The sequence below is a fragment of the Neovison vison genome, chromosome 8, assembly GCF_020171115.1.
Source record: "Neovison vison isolate M4711 chromosome 8, ASM_NN_V1, whole genome shotgun sequence".
Lineage (NCBI taxonomy): Eukaryota > Metazoa > Chordata > Mammalia > Carnivora > Mustelidae > Neogale > Neogale vison.
The window spans coordinates 39,178,274-39,197,698 of record NC_058098.1 but is presented as its reverse complement, the minus strand read 5'-3'; the positions used below and the strand labels follow the sequence as shown (position 1 = coordinate 39,197,698).

The window sequence follows — 19,425 nt, the reverse complement described above, 5'->3', positions numbered from 1 at the left end:
AATATTAAAAATTTTAACTTTTAAAAAAAAATTTAAAATCTTAGGGGTATGCCTGGGTGGCTCACTTGGTTAAGTGTCTGTCTTCAGCTCAGGTCATGATCCCAGGGTCCTGTGACTGCGTGCCACATCAGTCTCCCTCCTCAGTAGAGAGCCTGTTTCTCCCTTTGCCTGCTGCTCTACCTACTTGTGCTCTGTCTCTGATAATAAATAAAATCTTTTTAAAAATTCTAGGCATAATAGGAAAAAGTATTCTAAGTTTTTTTATATTCTTAACTGAAAATACTTTAGGCAAAATGAAAAACACTAAGACCATCACTAAAAACATCTTTGCTTCAATATAAGCATCTCATAAATAGCATCTTACAGTAAGGAAGAAAAACTACTAAAACAGTGAGATTTACAACTTCAAAAGTGACAGTCTCTTTTTTCCAAATATATATACATTCATTTAAGACAACCTAGAAAGCTTGAATAATCTGATATACCTTAAATGGCTGATTAAAACCATAATTTAGGGACACTAGGATGGCTCAGTCAGTTAAGCATCTGTCTTTGGGTCAGGTCATGATCCCATGGTCCTGGGCCCAAGTCCCACAAGGGTTCCTTGCTCAGCAAAGAGCCTGCTTATCCCTCTGCCTGCCACTTCCCCTGCTTGTGCTCCCTCTCTCCCTCTCTTTCTCTCTGTCAAATAAGCAAATAAAATATTTAAAAATAAATAAAACCAGGGGCGCCTGAGTGGCTCAGTGGGTTAAAGCCTCTGCCTTCAGCTCAGGTCATGATCTCAGGGTCCTGGGATCGAGTCCCGCATCTGGCTCTCTGCTCAGCAGGGAGCCTGCTTTCCCCTCTCTCTGCCTGCCTCTCTGCCTACTTGTGAAGTCTGTCTGTCAAATAAATAAATAAAATCTTTAAAAATAAATAAATAAAAAATAAATACATAAAACCATAATCCAGACAACATCAGTGTGAATTTTTGCTATATGTATAGATATTTTCACTGTCTGATGAGTGATAAAAATTTTTATTGTATTTTATTTATGTATTTTAATTCCACTTAATTTAGCTGACTACCTTCTTCACTATGACCTAGGGCAAGAGTTCCAAACTTTAGCATATATCTGAATCACCTGAAGGACTTGTTAAAACACATAGTACTGAGTTTCACCTTCAAAGTTTCTGCTTCTGTAGACCTTGAGTGGAACTGAGAATTTGCATTTCTAACTGATTCCCACATGATGTTTGGTGTTGTCATTCCAGGGACCTTCCTCTGAGAACCAATAACCTAGGGAAACCTGAAAAGAAAATTCTTCTTTTTTTCCACATCCTCTTGCCATTCTCCATAACTTGGCTTAACTCTGATAATGCCTGGAGCACTAATGTTCATACTCTTTAGAAATATAGTGACCTAAACATAAGATATAGAATCCACATCTATATATCGTGGAGGAAGTAGAAATTCAATTTCCTCCCTCTTGCCAAACCAAAGATAGCATACCGTATTGCTATCTCTTCCACAATCCTGTAACACCTCATTCATTGACCTAGACGAGGGCCACTAATGAGGAAGTGCTGAGCTATTCTTGTTTTGCCATTCCTATTGTCCTCACTGATGCCTTCAATAAGCTCTTACCTTCCATGTGCTCTTTTCCAGAGAAATTTTTCAGCAGAATTTAGGGTATTTCACAGTGCCAAGGAGCAGTCACTATTTGGGGGCATGTGAGCCAGGAAAGAAAAAGGGACATAGTTAGTTAAGGAAAGCAAGAAAGCCTTTGTTTAGCCCTAAGGAACACAAGGCACTGACAGGCAAAAAATCCTTACCCACCAGTCCTTCTTTAACTTCTCACCTATCTCTCATTTGCAAGGAATGATACTCATTTCTCATTCCAAAGCAAACATGGCTCACACTTACTCCTCTAAGACAAAAAAAAAAAAAAAAAACAAAAAACAGAAAACCAGTTTGGAGTCCTTACCATATATAGAGTTGTGTGTCTAGTGGGATGAGATGAATTCCCTCCCCCAAAATTCACCCTCACTCACCATTCTTCTTCATCTGTGTAACTGGAATCTCCATCCACTCAACTGGTCTCGTCAAAAGACAGAAGTTATCTTTGACTTTGTCCTTTCTCTTATTCCTACATCTGATCCATATCCAATCCCCAGCTGCACTATCTCCAAAACATATCCTAAGTTTGCCTAAGTAGTGTACCTCCCTTGCTTCTGCACTTCAAGTCTCATCATCCCTCACCTGGTTGACTACAGTAGTCTCTGACCCATTCTTCTTGCTCCCTCCCACTCTTAATCCTGTGCAGTTCTGCTCCTCACATGTCAGCCAGAATGTTCTTTCTTTCTTTCTAAAATATAAATCAGAGTATGTCACTTAAAACCCTCTGGTTTCTTCCTCTTATCTCTTTAATAAAATACTTACTCTTTACCATATCCCTTGTGATGTGACCCCCTACTTCTCACTCTCTTTCTCTTCTATAATTCTTCCCTTAACTCATACTCATTCAGCTACATGGGCCTTATTCCTAGACCATACAAATTTGCCCCCACTTTAGAACATTGGTACTTACTGTTATCTCTGCCTAAAATGCTCTGCCACCTAACTATGCAGGACTGCTTTCTTGTCATTAAATTCTTGGCTTCAAAGTCACCTCTTCATGAGGCTTTTCTTGGGCATCCAGTCTAAATTAGCTATGCACCAACCCTTCCTCATCCTGTACTTCACTCTTTACAGCTCCTTGTTTTAATCTTTTCATAGCATGTATTGACACCTGATATTAACTTGTTCATTTATTTGTTTACTGGTTATTGCTTTCTCACAGACAAATGGAAGTTCCATAAGATCAGACAGATTCCCCTGTCTAATTTGCCATTCTACCTTCCAATTCCTAGTGAATGCCCAGCATAAATATACTGAATGAATGAATCACTAATTCTTACAGCTCTTAAAGAACAGATTGGTTCATTACTTAATTGTTTCATACCTGTTGCCTCCCAGAAATTATTTGAGGAGGCTATTAAAGTCCTATTAACACTAGTTGTGTTGTTGCTATTGAAAATTTGGGGGCTAACTTATATTCAGCATCAAAGACATTTCTAGCAACAGTGGGGTCCAAGGATATGCTGAAATTGTTGTTTACTGTCCTTAAGTGAAATTAGTCCAGAAAAATATATAGTCTAAAAATATTTTCTGCTAAAAAAAATATTTTCTGCTAATGAAAAGGTGTTTAGATATTCTGCTTAGGAGATTAAAAAACTATATTTCAAAAATAATAATAATAATGTTTACTGATTTCCCAGGCTGAAGTCATCTTAGTTCACTGATGAACAGAGCAAATTAAATAGCCAAATTATCTAGGTCCTAGTGGTTTAGAATCTGAAACAGAAAAGCAGTAACATTTATTAACATTGAGTCTGTTTATAGTCAATATAATAATAATCATAATAGCTAATATTTGTGGAATATTTTCTATATACAGGGATTTTCATATGTATTAACTTACATGATCCTCACAATAATCCAATGATGTAGGCAATATTATTACCCCCCATTTTACATTTATGTTTACTATTTGTGTTTATTTTAAACTGAGCCACAGAGGAGTTAATTAACTTGCCCACAGTTAGACACAGTTAATTAGTGGAACAAATCAGTTAGACACAGTTAATTAGTGGAACAAAAAATACTAAGAAGGAAATATAAATGAAATTTTTAAAATTTCTAACAAATTTATTTTGGAGTATAAGTAATTATGTTGAACAATTGTGAATAAGTTGTCTGTTCATATGTTAAAGTTTCTCTGTTTAAAAAGTAAACTTTTGTGTTGTTTTAAGAATAAAACTTATTAATTACCATCCAAACAAAACAATGTGAAAAACCTTAAGTCAAAGCAAAAAAACAAACAAAAACAACAACAACCAAAAAAAAAAAAAAACCTTAAGTCAAACCTCTAGCCTTGGCAGACAGCTTACTCTTTTAAATAGGAAGCTATTAAAAATGTATTCTGCATCCCAGTATTGTCGTTGTGTGTTTGTTTTTGCTTTCAGGCAAAGTAGAATAGAAATGCATCTAGCCATTAAAAAGCATGATCTAGCCACAAATATATTAAGATTAAATGTACGGTAAGATAAATTCAAACTTTCTTTTCTCCAAGCCCACAGATGGTTAGTCTCACTTAGGAGAGGATGCTTCTACCTTTCATGGGCTTTAAGAAAACAAGAGAGTTCCCCCAAATAAAGAAACCCACACATTCATTAGGATCCCCTTTACTCAAGGATTACCCTTTACATTCTACTTGAGATGAGAACTATATAAAAAATTTTATGTAACATCTGTAATTAATTGAGCAGATAAAATGTGAAATGTATGCTCTGGAATGATCTCAGCTGGAGAGACCATAGAGCAGTGAGCTACTGCTAACTAAGAAGGGAAGGCACTGTAAGGTGGGAGGGAAGCAAGATCACTGTTGAAGAGTGGAATGGAGGGCTTTGGGTAGAAGGAATTTGAGGTAGGTCTAGGAATAGGAGTGATATTTGAGATAATAGAAAAGAGGAAGCAATGAAAACTGAATAAGCAAGAATGAGAAAGTAAGAAAGAAGCTCTTCTATTTGGGAAGCAGGGAGTAGAAGAGTTTGGTTGTTGTGGATGTCCATTTAGGTGTGGGAGTCATTAGAAGTAAGGTTACTATGTCATTTTTAAGCTAGACTAAGAAGAACCTTAGATTCTGTCCAAACAATTTTGATTTTATCCTGTTGTCACTGAGAACTGAGGGTTTCTGAGTTGGGCAGTGATATGTTCAAACAGATGCATAAGAAAAACTCATCCAGCCATGAATCTTCAGGAGACAGGGAGCGAAGAGGCAGGAGAGCTAGGTAAGGCATTATTGGAACATCATGTCACTGTGATTGAGAGCTGTGGTTAATCTTTAATGGCCCTTAGGAGTTTAAAAACACTTCCAAAGCACATACATTAAACTTAGCATTTAGAAACAGACTTCCATTGGGTTTGCTGCTTGAAAACTAAAATATACATTATAAATCCTTCAACACAAAATCCTGCCAGTAATACCTCTGAATACATTCAGAAACCAACCACTATCACCACTTCCCCCTACCATTTTCTTACTTCATGGCCATCAATTCTCAACCAGTTCGTTTCAGTAACCTCTCTTTTCCCACCCTTTCTCCAACACATAATATTCTCTATACAGCAGCCACAGTGATCTTTTTGAAATGTAAGTCAGTCATTATCACTGTTCTACTCAGAACCCTCCAAAAGTCTGCCCTTCACACAGAATCCTGACGCCAGCCTCAGAGCTCCCTCTGTCTTATTTACTACTCCCCCGCTCCCATTCTGCAGCTGCTGCACCATCTCACTACCACACTAGTATGCTCATGCCTCAGGGCCTTTGCTTTTACTGTTTCCTCTGCCAGAAGTCTTCCCTGTGGTATTTGTAGGACTAACTCCCTCCTTACCCTCATAGGGATCTATTCAAAAGTTATCAGAGAACTTGTCCCTAACCATCCTATACCAAATAACACCAACTTTTATCAATTCCATCTCTACTCTTTTTTTTTCTTTTTCTCTATTATTATTTTTTTCCAATTTATTTATTTTCAGAAAAACATTATTCATTATTTTTTCACCACACCCAGTGCTCCATCTCTACTCTTAACAACAACAACAACAACCTGCTTTTAACCATTGATTAGTTGTCTATTTTCTTCCCCACCAGAACATTAGCTTTTGAGTGCAGGGAATTTTTTTTTGTTTATGACGGTCTCCCCAGTTCTTAGAACAGGGCCTGAGATAAACACTTAATTAATACTTATTATTGAATTATGTAATCTCTGGGCACCTTCCAGGGTTAGAGAAAGGCTCTCTGTCTGCTGGGCTCCCTAACACACTGGTTGGCAGTTGTTCTGCCCACTCCTACCAGGTGGGAAAGGAATCAAAACCTTGAAGCAATGGCCTCTGTAGAAGGAGGAGATAGGAGGAATGACACTGGACAATCAGAGGCATTTGCCAAACTTGTAACTGCCTCTTCGACAAAGCTGTTGACTATTTTTAAATTGAAACATTGCGTTTCTTTTAATGGCAATGACATATGTTCACCCAGTTATACCAAAGAATGCTGGAGGTTCATAAAAGTCCACATGCTCTTCTTCATGATACCCAGGTATATTATGTTTCCATTCTCCCTGTGCATTTGGGTGATGCCATGTGATAGTTTCAGCCAATGGAAAATCAATGCCACCCTTTGCAACTTCCAGGTCTGGCCTATTGAAGAAAAGAAAAAGGAGAAAACCAGATGAAACAAAATAAAACCCCTTTCTGCACGTGATCTTCGATGTTCTTTCCCTTTCTGTCTGCTAGATGTAAATGCTCAGGGAAACCTTGAATCCACATGCTGAAACTTGGCAGAGGCTCATCCTGCCTGGGTCTCTGAACGACAGCACAGAGCAGAGCTGCCACTGACTTGAACACCCACCCATTGATTTTTGAGCATTTTATACACTGGGTCTGTCTATTAACATGCAATATTGGTTACATTCTTACACTTTCAAAAAAAATGTACTGCTTGTGTGAAATTCAAATTTAACTGGGCATTTTGTCTTTGTAATTGCTTAATCTGGCCACCCTTCAGTAAGAAGAATCACATTTAAAGTCCTTCCATACCCACACATCAACTTGTACATGAATGTTTATAGCACCATTATTCATTTTAGCCAAAAGTTGGAAACAGCTCAAATGTCCATCAGCAGGCAAATGTATGAAGAAAATGTAGAATATCCATGTAAGGAGTATTATTCAGCCATAAAAAGAGATAAACTGGGGTGCCTGGGTGTCTCAGTGGGTTAAGCCTCTGCCTTGGGCTCGCGAGGGTCATGATCTCAGGGTCCTGGGATCGAGCCCTGCATCGGGCTCTCTGCTCAGCAGGGAGCCTGCTTCCCTCTCTCTCTCTGCCTCTCTGCCTACTTGTGATCTCTGTCAAATAAATAAATAAAATCTTAAAAAAAAAAAAAGATAAGCTGCTGATATATGCTACAACATGGGATCAGCCTGGAAAATGTTAAGTGAAAGAAGTCAGTCACAAAAACCCATATAATATATTATATACGATACTATTTCATTCATATGAAAATCCAGAATAGGGGACTCCATTAAGACAAAGCACAGATTAGTCGTTGTTGAGGCTGGGGGTAGGGGAAGGGGAGAATAGGAAGGCGAATAACTAAAGGATTCATGGTTTCTTCTCAAGGTGATAAAAATGTTCTAAAATTGACTGTGGTGCTAGTCACACACTTCTGTGAGTAGTCTAAACACCATTGAGCTGTACACTTTAAACGTGCAATTATACATGTATAATTACAGTATGTGAATTATATCTCAATATAGCTGGTTTGCTGGGTTTTTTATAAGTCCTTTCGTGACTCCATGTCTCTACAGGCTCTAACCTCTGAGCCACTGTTCAGATGCCTTTGCTACTACAGAGGAAAGCATTTTAGGCATTCCAGAAAGTGATCTTGAAAAGAGGAAGTTTAAATTGTGATACTGTATAAAAAGGCAAACAAAAACCTTTACTCTTCTTGGAAATAATGGTTGACAAATAAAGGATTTTTTTTGTCTCCAAATACAATTTTTCCTGAAAAAGTATATATATAAATTATGAACATGTATCTCCATAAAGCTTTTCAATCTTCTCTCTTAAAATCTTCATTATTTTCTACTACTCAAAAACAATCCTTCCAAACCCCTTTCCTTAGTTAAAATAGATTAATTATATAACTTCTGGAAAGTACTTTGGAAAACATTTTTTAAGATTTTTCTCCATACAGTGACAAGATTTTCTATACTATCTACCATTATATATTCTATACTATCTCTATACGACCATTATAAATTTGTTGTAATGTATAAGGAATACCAACATCTTCCTTTTTTTTTAGCTCACACAATTGATATTACCATGACAACTTACCACTAGAAGGGTAAAATTGGTTAAATTCTCTTACCATTTTATTTTGTTGATAACATTCAGGTTTTAATGTGTGGCTCTGAAGTTCAGATGAAAATGCAAGAAGTTTAAAAGGTTTTTATTCATAAAAGATATGAATTCTTAAAGTGAAGTGAATCATCATTTGGATTTAAAATAAGCAGGAATTGGGGCGCCTGGGTGGCTCAGTGGATTAAGCCACTGCCTTCGGCTCAGGTCATGATCTCAGTGTCCTGGGATCGAGCCCCGCATGGGCCCCTCTGCTCAGCAGGGAGCCTGCTTCCCCCTCTGTCTCTGCCTGCCTCTCTGCCTACTTGTGATCTCTCTGTCAAATAAAATAAATAAAATCTTTAAAATAAGCAGGAATTAGAGTGATTGCATTAAATAGTATTTTTGAGATAAACAGATAAAGTTTTCATATTCTTGTATCATTTTGAAAAGTTACCCATGAAAAAATGAGCAAAAATCTTTTCTTTTGTAGGTATCAGTGAACGAACTCAAACAATTTTTATCACACGTAATGGAACGAAGAAAATTGATTAAAGTGATCTATCAAAGAGAAAATGCTTTAGGAAAAAAGAAGATTCAACGTAAATTAAGAATAAAAGGAATTCAAAATAAAGATATCTCAAAAAGAAATACAAATCATTGTAAGTAGGAGCACCTGGGTGACTCAGTCAGTCTTGAAACCAAGAGTGTTTGACTCTTGGTTTCAGCTTAGATCATGATCTTGGGGTCCTCATATCAAGCCTCAGGGCTCAACACGGAGTCTGCTTAAAGATTCTCTGCCTCTCTCTCCAAACTCTCTCTCCCTCTCTCTCTCATATAAATAAGAAAATCTTTTTAAAAAATTATTATAGGTAGAATTCCCTCTACCATGTAAATGAAAAACGACTTCATGTAATCTAAAATAAAATTTTAGAGCTACTTTCTGAAAAGTATTAGAATATAGTCATAAATATTCATACACACAAAAGCTTTAAATTTTGTCAGCTTCTTTTAGATTCAGAATTTGTTCTGATAGTAATAAGCAAGGCTGATAATTAGAACTCCTGGATTAAAAAAAAATCTCCAAAATTATGTGGATAAAGCATTTATCAGTTATTCTGCTAATAGAAACACTCAGACTTTAGACAAAACCAAAATCAATATAATGCCCTCTTTTTTTTTTTCTGGTCTAGCAATCTAGAATTCTTCCTAGTAAAGCATAGCCATTTAGTTGATAGATTTCTCTGGATGCAAGAAGGAACTAGAAAATATAAACATTGTTTTCCATAACTTCTATGTATAGGAGTTAACTTGCCCTCATTTATAAAATTTAGGAATCATTTTTAGTATTTAAGTTGATATATATCTTTTATAACAGATATATATGAACTTCTACTTTATTAACATCTTATTTAAGAGAGGGAAACTTCTATGGCAGAGAAAAGTTAATGATATCAGTTTTTAATTGCATTATAAATGTATGTACATATCTTAAATTTACTTTAAATCTAAATCATATACATTGAAACATTCACTTGACCATTTTTTGACATAGAAATACAACTTGCCTGTTATTTAGCATTGATCTACTGAAATACTGAATACTGAAATGCTATTAGTAGCTTTTCTAGTATAAACCACACTCAAATGCATCATCTATGATTTCCCAAATCCAGTTTTTAAGGAAATAAGAAACTAAAGACACTTATGGAACATTCTGTGAGCAGAATCCTTCCAGATATTTTCAGACTTTTTCCTCAGTCATTTATAGATGCTTCACCTATAATTAAAGTGGATCATTTTTAATGGCTCTCACTGTTTTTCAATAACATTACATAGAAACACATTTTCTTTTTGCACTTATATGTAATCAGTTTACAGGTATTTAATTAAATCCTTAGTTCTAATAAACAGTAAAACTGACACAGATAAGTTTGGGAACAAACACTCCTGATCTTTGGTAAGCATGCAAGGTTGGGGAACAGAAATGTACACATTTACTAAAGAGAATCCTACAATCTGCTAGCATTCAGTGTGCTGTGGACATCAGTAAATAAGTTAAGTTTGATAGAAGAAATGAAAAGGATTGATTGATTTGGCAAGTAAGGTAAGTAGAGACTGTTGAGGAAGCTTCTGCTGTCAAAAAGAGTACTATATTATACACCTGAAACTAATATAAAACTGTATGTTAATTACGCTGGAATTTAAAAAATAAAATAAAAAATAAAAGGGAAAGTAATGCCACTCCTCAAAAAAGAACTCTTTCCCTTATGTGGAAGTGGTTATATTATACCTAAGAATAATAAATAATAAGCTATCTCTAATTAAACATTTTCCATATTGTTTTAAGTGTTTTACCCAATTTTAAGATAGGTTCTATTATCTATAAGATGTGAAACCTACAGCACAGAACAATAATTTGCTTAACATCACAGAAAATATTTAGTAGGAAAACTAGGGTTTGAACTTAGATGGTCTGGTGCCAAAATCCTCTAGGTTTTAACCATTATGCCGAATGCCTCTCACAAAAGTAAGCTGACAATATCAAGAAATTTTAATCTTGTGCTTCTCAATATGGCTTTGAGCAAATATTGAACTATATGATAAAGATGCTGCAATTTCCTGAGCCCCAAATTTACTTGAAGGTTTAAAGGGAAGTGAATAGTTAAAAACAACTAACTGCTATAATGTATGCAATAGATTTCAAAATTCATATTTTGATATCATACCTAAGACTTCAAAAAAATGCCTTCCTTCTTTCCAGACCTCTAGAGAATATATCTGCATTCATCACAGGTTATCCAAATATCCCATGGACATTTGAGAAGCCCTGTCTTATAACAGTCATAATATCCATTTCCGAAGATTTACATAAATCAGAAAATTTTTCTTTTTAACAGAAGTACATATAGAAAGGTGATCATGACTAATAAGGGCAACAGATAGAAATTGAGAACTAAGGGATTCCAGAGGAGAGAGAGGTTAGTTTTGGAACTGAAAGGACTCTTGTTTCTAGTTGATAATTTTTTATGAGATTCTTGCTTTGATATATGTTTTTTTATAATCTTAATATTTTAAGACTATTTTCCTCCATATTTACTCTAAAAGACTGCTTCACTGCTCAGCTGAAGAGTTACTTGATGTATCAGGTAGAGTTCTGACAGGAAGCAAATGACACATTTAAATTGAGTCATTTAAGACAAGTTTAATAAAGGGTCTATTTCTGAAAGTATAGACAGGATAAAAGGAAACTGCAAAGTAATCCCCAGGCTAGTAACACCAATGGCATTAGCACCCTGGGCCTGAAGGGTGACGGCTATAGTGGCTACTAGAATGCTGAGAAAGAAACCAAGAGGTATGTTGGAGGGAGCTCTCTAACAGACCTATGACCTCAGAACAAGGGATTAAGCCAGTGTGCAGCAAACCAGACTGGGCAGCCAGGGAATAAATATCACTACCTCACTCTCGTCCCTTCATACTTCCTACTGCTGCCTTTCAACTAAACCTAATCAGAAGCCGGAGGGGAAGGAAGCCCATTGGTGCAGTCCACATGGGTTAATGTCCCAGGGCATAGAGAAGGATGGAGTGGATCTAGAAAGCCAGTAAGAAGACATCCAACACACCAGATTTTCTAGACAAGGGAAATTAGCATGAACTACAAGTATGAGGACTTTTAGCAGCATACAATAGAAGCGTAGGTATTAAAAGTAAAATTATAGGGCACCTGGGTGGCTCAGCGGGTTAAGCCTCTGCCTTCGGCTCAGGTCATGGTCTCAGGGTCCTGGGATCGAGTCCCACATCTGGCTCTCTGCTCAGCAGGAAGCCTGCTTCCCCCTCTCTCTCTGCCTGCCTCTCTGCCTACTTGTGATCTCTCTCTCTCTGTCAAATAAATAAATATTTAAAATAATAATAATAATAAAAATAAAAGTAAAATTACAGAATTGTAGAATTAATTAGGGAAATTTGGAGGTTATCTAGTCTAGTATTTTTCATCAGATATTTATGGCAGCTCCTGGGTAGATGCCTGTGACTAAGCTCACAATATCATTCAATGTAGCTTATGACATTATTTAATACATTTATTTCTTACAGAGTTATTAACATTAAACCAGAACTGCTTCCTTCAGTGATATTAGGTGTTAGTCAGTATTAAATTATGTCAGAGGAGTTAGACAGAACAACTCCTCTATGGATTCCTTCACGGGAGTTGTTGCCCTCCCTCCCCAAATAGTGTAGCTTCTGTATATTGTTTCCAAGATCCTGTTTGTTGTTTTGGGCACCCACTCACAGTGATGATTCTTAACAAGCTTAGAGCGAATTGAAATCTTTTTCTCATCCGAATGTACTAAGCCTGTGTATTATTCAGGGCTCAACTAGAAAAAAAAGAACCAGTAGAAGATATATATTAAAGGATTTATTACAAGGAATGGCTGATGTGATTATGGTAGCTGGCTAGGCAAGTCCGAATCCAGAAGGTAGTTTGTCAAGAAGAGCAGGCTGGAACTCTCTGGAAGGAGCTGAATTTTTTCTTCTTCAGGGAAACCTCAGTACAATTCTTAAAACCTTTTAACTGATTAAATCAGGCAAACCCAGCTTAACTCCTTTACTTAATGTCCCCTGCTTGTGGGTATTAATCACATCTACAAAATACCCTCCCAGCAACAAGTAGATTAGTGTTTAATTTAATAACAGGAGTGTAGCCTAGCCAAGTAGACAGATAAAATTGACAATCACAGCCAAGAATCTCCTGATCTCTATGTGTTCATCTAAATTTTTGAATCTAGGTATAAGATTTTACACCAATGTCTGTTAAGTTTCATTGTGTTCACTTTGGACTATTATTCCAACCTATCGATGACATCAATTCATCAGTTATTCTCTCCTAGTTTTCTGTCACTCAAAATTTTGATGAGTATGCCTTCTAATCTTTTACCCAAGTTTAAATATTTCATGGTTAATTTTTTAGAAGAAAAAAATGAAAATGAGTATCACTTGTGACAAGTAGAATCTATAGATGAATATAAAGTATATTAACTATCAAAATATTAAAGTTCACGTGTGTACCACTTTAAATTATCCCATTTACCCTTTGGGAAACAATAATGAAAGATGATGCAAATTAGCAAGTGCAGCTAATTATCTACCCAGAGAGCAGGCACTCTTACCCCCCAGAGGGTAAGAATACAGCATGTCACCATCTTCCTCTTGTCCCTTTTGCTCCCACTCATTACTAAACGACTTCCCATTAAGGTCTCCCACAAGCACTGTCTTCTTAAGTAATCATGTCCAACCCAACTGGACTGCGAATGATCAGGTGTGCATAATGATGCTCTGAATCCTCTAGACCAGGTTAAATCATGCTCATCATCTTCTGTTGGAAGGTGGATGGATATTTTGTAGAATTTTTAGACAGATTTCTGTCAGAGAACAATCAAAATAAAAAGGGATATGACTCATCTAATGGGAAAAAGATGATTTATATGAAACACATCTCTCAATAATGTTAGATAAAAGAAGTGTAACCATAAATAACCAATTGCTTAAAATACTTAAATTACAATAAATTTATTTCTTAATATATTTTAGACCCATTTTTTCCAAAATTTTCAATAATAGTGACTTTGCGTCTCTCACATAATTCTGCATTTAGTTTAGCTCTAAGCAGACTGCACTGTCAGACTGCCTGTATTTGAATCCTTAACTACCTGGTACCAACTGTATGACGTTGGGCAAGTTACTTAACCTCTCTGTGCCTATATCACCTCTTCTATAAAACAAGAATAATAATAGCTCCTTGCTCTTAACATCAGTAAAAAAAACTGCCTGATCCCTAAGTGGCTTATAAATGTTAGCTTTTATTTTAACTTATAATTATTAGTTTTGACAACTCGTTTTATAAACCATATTTCTTTTTTCTTTTTTTTTAATTTTATAAACCATATTTCTTTCTGCTAAATTAAAGAGTTTTATGCCATGAATTAGTCTTTGAAAGTCAGAATCCTTGTTATTACAAGTTTTGCTTAGTAGATATTTGAGGAGAAAATATTGTTCTACTTACAACACAATTTGTCTACCATTTCTTAGCACTACCACTGGAGGTGTTTATATTTTACAGCAATGATTTAGGGACAGTGTGAATAAACTTGATTATTGTAAATCTCTGTGCTCTTATGCAAGTGCATTTGAGTTGATTACATCTTTATCTGACTAAACTCTTTGCTGAGTCATTCTTTTTGAGATAGAATGTTATTTTTAGTAATGGATCATTATTCTTCCTTCTTATCTGGTATTGTATCTTCCTGGCACACATTAAGGGCAAATGTGAAGAGCTTTTCTGAAGCATTATTCAGAAAATCAGAAGCTGAAGTTGGTTTATATCAAATTCAGTTGAAATTAAGAAAGATACAGTGCCTGTGTAGGCAAGATTTTCCGCAAGGGAAAGAACTTCCCATTTTCATCTCTTTGTATCATTTTAATGTTGAAAGCACCTGATTTTTAGTCAGACTAAAGGACGTTTATCTCCTAGCTTAATTTTTAATTCCTTTAATTCTCAATGAGACTTTATGTCATTTCTGAGGTAGCTATAATTTGAGATTCAAAATCATGAATCTATTTTTCTTTTTCCTTTTGCTATTTTTAGATGATTTAAATACTATTTGTTTAGGATTTTGTGGTGAAGCATAGAAGAGAGTAAAGAATGCAGGATAGGGCAAGGGAAGCTGCTGGGCAAAGAGAGGGTTTCAGGAGAAATTTAGGGCTTTAAGAGTGAATTGCGAAGCACCTGGGTGACTCAGTTGCTTAATTGTCAGCCTTTGGCTCAGGTCATGATCTCAGGGTCCTGGGATCAAGCCCCGTATCAGGTTCCCTGCTCACTGGGCAGTCTACTTCTTCCACTCCCACTGCCCCTCTCCCCTGCTCTGCTCTCTCTCATTCACGCTTTCTCTCTTAAATAAATAAATAAAATCTTAAAAAAAAAAAAAAAAAAGCGGGGTGCCTGGGTGGCTCAGTAGTTAAGCATCTGCCTTCGGCTCAGGTTATGATCCCAGCGTCCTGGGACCTATGGAGACCCGCATCGGGTTCCCTGCTCAGCGGGACGCCTGCTTCTCCCTCTCCCACTCCTCCTGCTTGTGTTCCCTCTCTCTCTGTCTCTCTTGTTGTCAAAAAATAAAATTTTAAAATCTTAAAAAAAAAAAAAGTGAATTGCATTAGAGGATTTCCCCTCTTTCCATAGGCAAGGAGTTAGGCTGCCACCCTCACATCAGTAAGTTAATGGCTATATGCCACCAGTACCCTGCAGGGCTGAATGTCCATGTGAAAGACTTTGTCTTATTTGCTAGACCTTCTCAGTTCCAATAATCTTTGTTTCTGTTTCTCATCAGTCATTTACCAGCCACATGCGGAGGTATTTCACCAATATAATTTCAAACTCAAAAATAATTGTCTGACCAAAACCACCTTCCTGCCACTTCTGCCCCTTCTTTTTTTCCTACAAACTTGGCTTCACCTTCACCATGACCTCAGTTCCCTTCTCCCACTTCCTTTTCACCTCTCTGTCCACTCCCCTCAGTATCGCTTACTCCCACAGCGAGCCTGGATCACAGGGCCAAACATGACCTTCAAACCCTCATTGTATTGTATTGTATTGTATTGTATTGTACTCTACTGCATTGTATTTTAGACAGAGAGAAAAAGCATGAGCAACAAGAAGAGGCAGAGGGAGAAGCAGACTCCCCACTGAACAGGGAGCCAACATGGGGCTTAATCCCATGATCCCTGGGAACATGACCTGAGCTGAAGGCAGCTGCTTAACCAACTGAGCCAGCCACCCAGGCACCCCGGCCCTTTATTTAGGACACACCGGCCCTTCTTATCGTTTCATACCCATGGTTCATTTGTGTAGATTGCTTCCTCCAAATGGAATGCCAGCTTTGTCTTCTTGGCCTGAAAAAACTCCTTTCTACCTTTCAAGAACTATCTAAAGTGTCCTTTCATTTGTGAAGATTTCTTTATCTCCCTTAGTGAGAGTAGGGTGCCTAAGGGGGCGTTTGCTGTTTGGAAGATTCCCATCATCCATTTTACTTTTCTCACCATCCCAATTTCCTTTTGAGGAAATAAGTGTTCCCCACTGGATACATTCTTATAGGAACGTGATAAGAAGGCTTATCTTCCCTAATTAAACCCTTCAGAATCATCCTGGAGTCTGGAGTAAAGAGGGGAAGATCCTAAAAGGATTGGATCTCAATCCATCCTGTAGCAGCCTCTGTCTCGGCTTCCAGAGAGCTTTGATTCCTGACCGACCCCATTGACTATGAGATTTCAACAGCCTCCCAGTAAGTTCCTTTTGCTTAAGTCAATCAGATTAGGTTTCTATTGCTTACAAACAAACAAGGCTCCTGTACTCCCACAGTGCCTTATTACAGAGTGCCATTTTACAATGGCATTGCAATTTTTGGGAAACCGGTCTGTCTCTGCTACCAGACTGAGACCTCGTCTCCATTATCTTTGGAAATACAACATCTAGCGTTGTGTCTAACACATGATAAGTGTTCAATTCATACCAGTTAAGTGGACAAGTAAATGTATGAATGACAGAGAATAAGCTCTTATCATTAATTCCTACAGCAAACAAGTGGGCCCGTTTTTGTTGCTTCTATTCCTTATCAAAAGAGGATTCTTTTCTTTTCTTTTCTTTTTAATAAGAGGATTCTTCTTCATGAATTCCACAACAACAAGGAACAGGGATTAAGGAATAGATTTGATTAGAGAAATTTACAGTAGGAGGGTCTACAAGAAAAGGCATAGAATCCCAGTTCTTCCATCATCTCACAGAGAGGTGAGCTGGGTTTGAGGATTGCTGGACACATGGAAGGTCTGCCTACTAAACTGCCTACCTTGAGTATAATCATGAGAAAGTGACCTTGTCAGAGGTGGGCTACTTGGGTACCCAGCTGCCTTGGGAAAGTCAGATGTCCAGCACCTGGAAACATTGGAGGACCATGGGAAATTACGGTCCTTCCTGTTTTTAAAAGGTAGCCATTGATCTGATGGGAAGCTGAGCTGGGTCTATCTCTTCCCACAGGGAGAAAGAGCAGCTTGTTTTCCAGGCAATCCAGAGTTGGCATCTGTATTATTTTGCTAGGGGTATCGTAATTAAATACCACAAGCAAGATGGCTTAACAAGCAGAAATTTATTTTCTCACAGTTCTGAAGGCTGGAGGTCCATGATCAAAGGTCAGCAGGTTTGGTTTCATACTGAGACTTCTTTCCTTGGTTTATGGATGGCCACCTTCTCAGTATGTCCCTACATGGCCTTTTCTTAGTACTGTATGCCCCTGATATGTCTTTCTCTTCTTATAAGGACATCAGTCATATTGGCTTAGGACCCCACCCTAATGACCTCATTTAAACTTAATTATCCCTTTAAAGATCTTAACTCCAAATACAGGTACATTCTGAGATGCTGGGAATTAGGACTTAACAATTCATACTGTAATAGCATCCAAGATGGTTATGAAATAATAATTAAGGCTGCAGAAGTAATAACATGTCAAGAACTCTTACAAATATGTCTCTGACAAACACTGAAATACAAATTCATCTAGTTGAAGCACTTCCCATATTTGCTGCTGTATGAAATACTGCTCTGGCACACCTACTCTGCCCTCTTTTACTCCTAAGGGTCATTCCCACCACTTTCCCTGTCAGCTTAGAACCCCTATCAGGACAGAACACAGGCATCCACTAGTTGGGTGTTCAGAGGATTCCAGATTCAGGAAGGTCCTTTATAGCAAGCTCGGAATGGTCTCCTCAAGTCATTTCCTAACTATGCTTTCCTCAAATTTGGAAATGGTTAAACCATAAAAAGGAAATTAAAGGGCTGTCAAGATAACTTTATCTGACAGTTGAGCACTCTTATAGTAAGGAAAACTTGTATTTCAATACATTTGGGAAGCCAAAAAAAGAATTACAAATTAAAGTAAAAGCCATGAGTAGAAATCTGTAGTGTAAATCATTTCTCATATGTATATGCATGCACAGACAACCTTTCAAAATGTATTCTTGCTCTTTGAAAGCATGGTAATAGAAGCAGTTGCTATTCCAAACACAGATTAGTAGGTTATTCCCATTATTTTTCCTCTCTAATCATGACTATAGGTAGCATATAACTCAAAGCAAAAATTAAATGCTAAAAGTGTCTGGTGTTACCGAATTGATTGGATAACTTGAAGCATTCAAAATAATTGCAAATTAACTTTTAAGTTAAAAACATTTTTTTTTTAAATTTATAAAAGAACAACTCTGATGGTTTGTCAGGAAGAAGAAAAACAGGAACCACTTAAAGATCTTTGTGGTCTTGTTAATGAAGCATCAAATCTCAAAATGCCTCTTTTAAATGGTTTCAGGCATGGTTCACCTAATCAGAGGTTTCACTGAGTGTCATAATGGACTTCAAGAGGCACTGTGCTGTGATGTGGAAGGTATTGGGGTGGGGGTGTGCACGTTCACTCTGGGGGTAGAATGAGGGCTGTAAAGCTGACTCTTTTTCCAAATAGCTTCCCACACTGTACACTGATAACAATGGCTTGAAAATTGTGATGTGTTATACAAATGTCTGAGAAATACTATTATTGTAGCAGGTAAAATTCCATTACTTTAATTTCTTTAAATCCTAAAAAAGTAATTCTGTGTCCTCATTCCCAAAAGGCAAGTTGTTATTGGTACTCTTTCTGTGTGTTTTCCCCAAGGTCTTAGAAAGGTTGTCAAGGAGGAAGAATGAGCCTTGGGGAGAGCAAAATTTTCAGGGAGATTCTCTCCTCCAATCCTAGATGTACGCTACTTTTCTAGGAGATGCCCATTGCTCATGTCCTCACGTTGTCTTGGAATCTTATCGTTCTAAGGTTTATGGTCAATGATCAGACAAAGGAGTCTGAGAGATGAGATCTTGATGTCTAAGATCCTTTCTTTAGGGTACACCAAGCAGTCCCTTTCCCTAGAGGCCTTGCTTCCCACTTTGTATTTGCGGAAACTTGCATCTCTTTCCCAGACTAGGATCATCTCTCTCCCTCCTGCCATCAGAAGCATCTTAATATCTCCTCCAACCTCCAGACACTTTCACAGAAGACAGGAAGAGGATAATTTTTGTAGTAGCTTCCACATTCTAACTAAAGGCAAGGTGATCTTGAAATACAGAGGTTAAAAAATAAGGGGAGCGTAAAGGAGGAAACATTTTCCCTCTATTCTTCTAGGTTCTTTTGGCTGCTTTATTAATTAAATTGACATAAGACAGCTCAATGGGAGGAAAACATTTAATTTCATATATGTGAGAAACGGAGCCTTACATGCCATCTTTTTTTTTTTTTAAGATTCTATTCATTTACCTGACAGACAGAGATCACAAGTAAGCAGAGAGGCAGGCAGAGAGAGGGGGAAGCAGGCTCCC

At 37.1% G+C, this 19,425-nt stretch overlaps 1 protein-coding gene across 1 annotated transcript in view; it reads left to right on the top strand.

Moving 5' to 3' along the window:
* SEL1L2 (SEL1L2 adaptor subunit of ERAD E3 ligase) overlaps nucleotides 1-19,425 on the top strand; it is a 114,444-nt gene that overhangs the window by 28,876 nt on the left and 66,143 nt on the right. Inside the window, exon 3 of the mRNA XM_044263471.1 lies at nucleotides 8,479-8,647. Coding sequence (XP_044119406.1) covers nucleotides 8,518-8,647 — 130 coding nt within the window. The 5' untranslated portion in view covers nucleotides 8,479-8,517. The remainder of the gene's footprint in view (nucleotides 1-8,478; nucleotides 8,648-19,425) is intronic.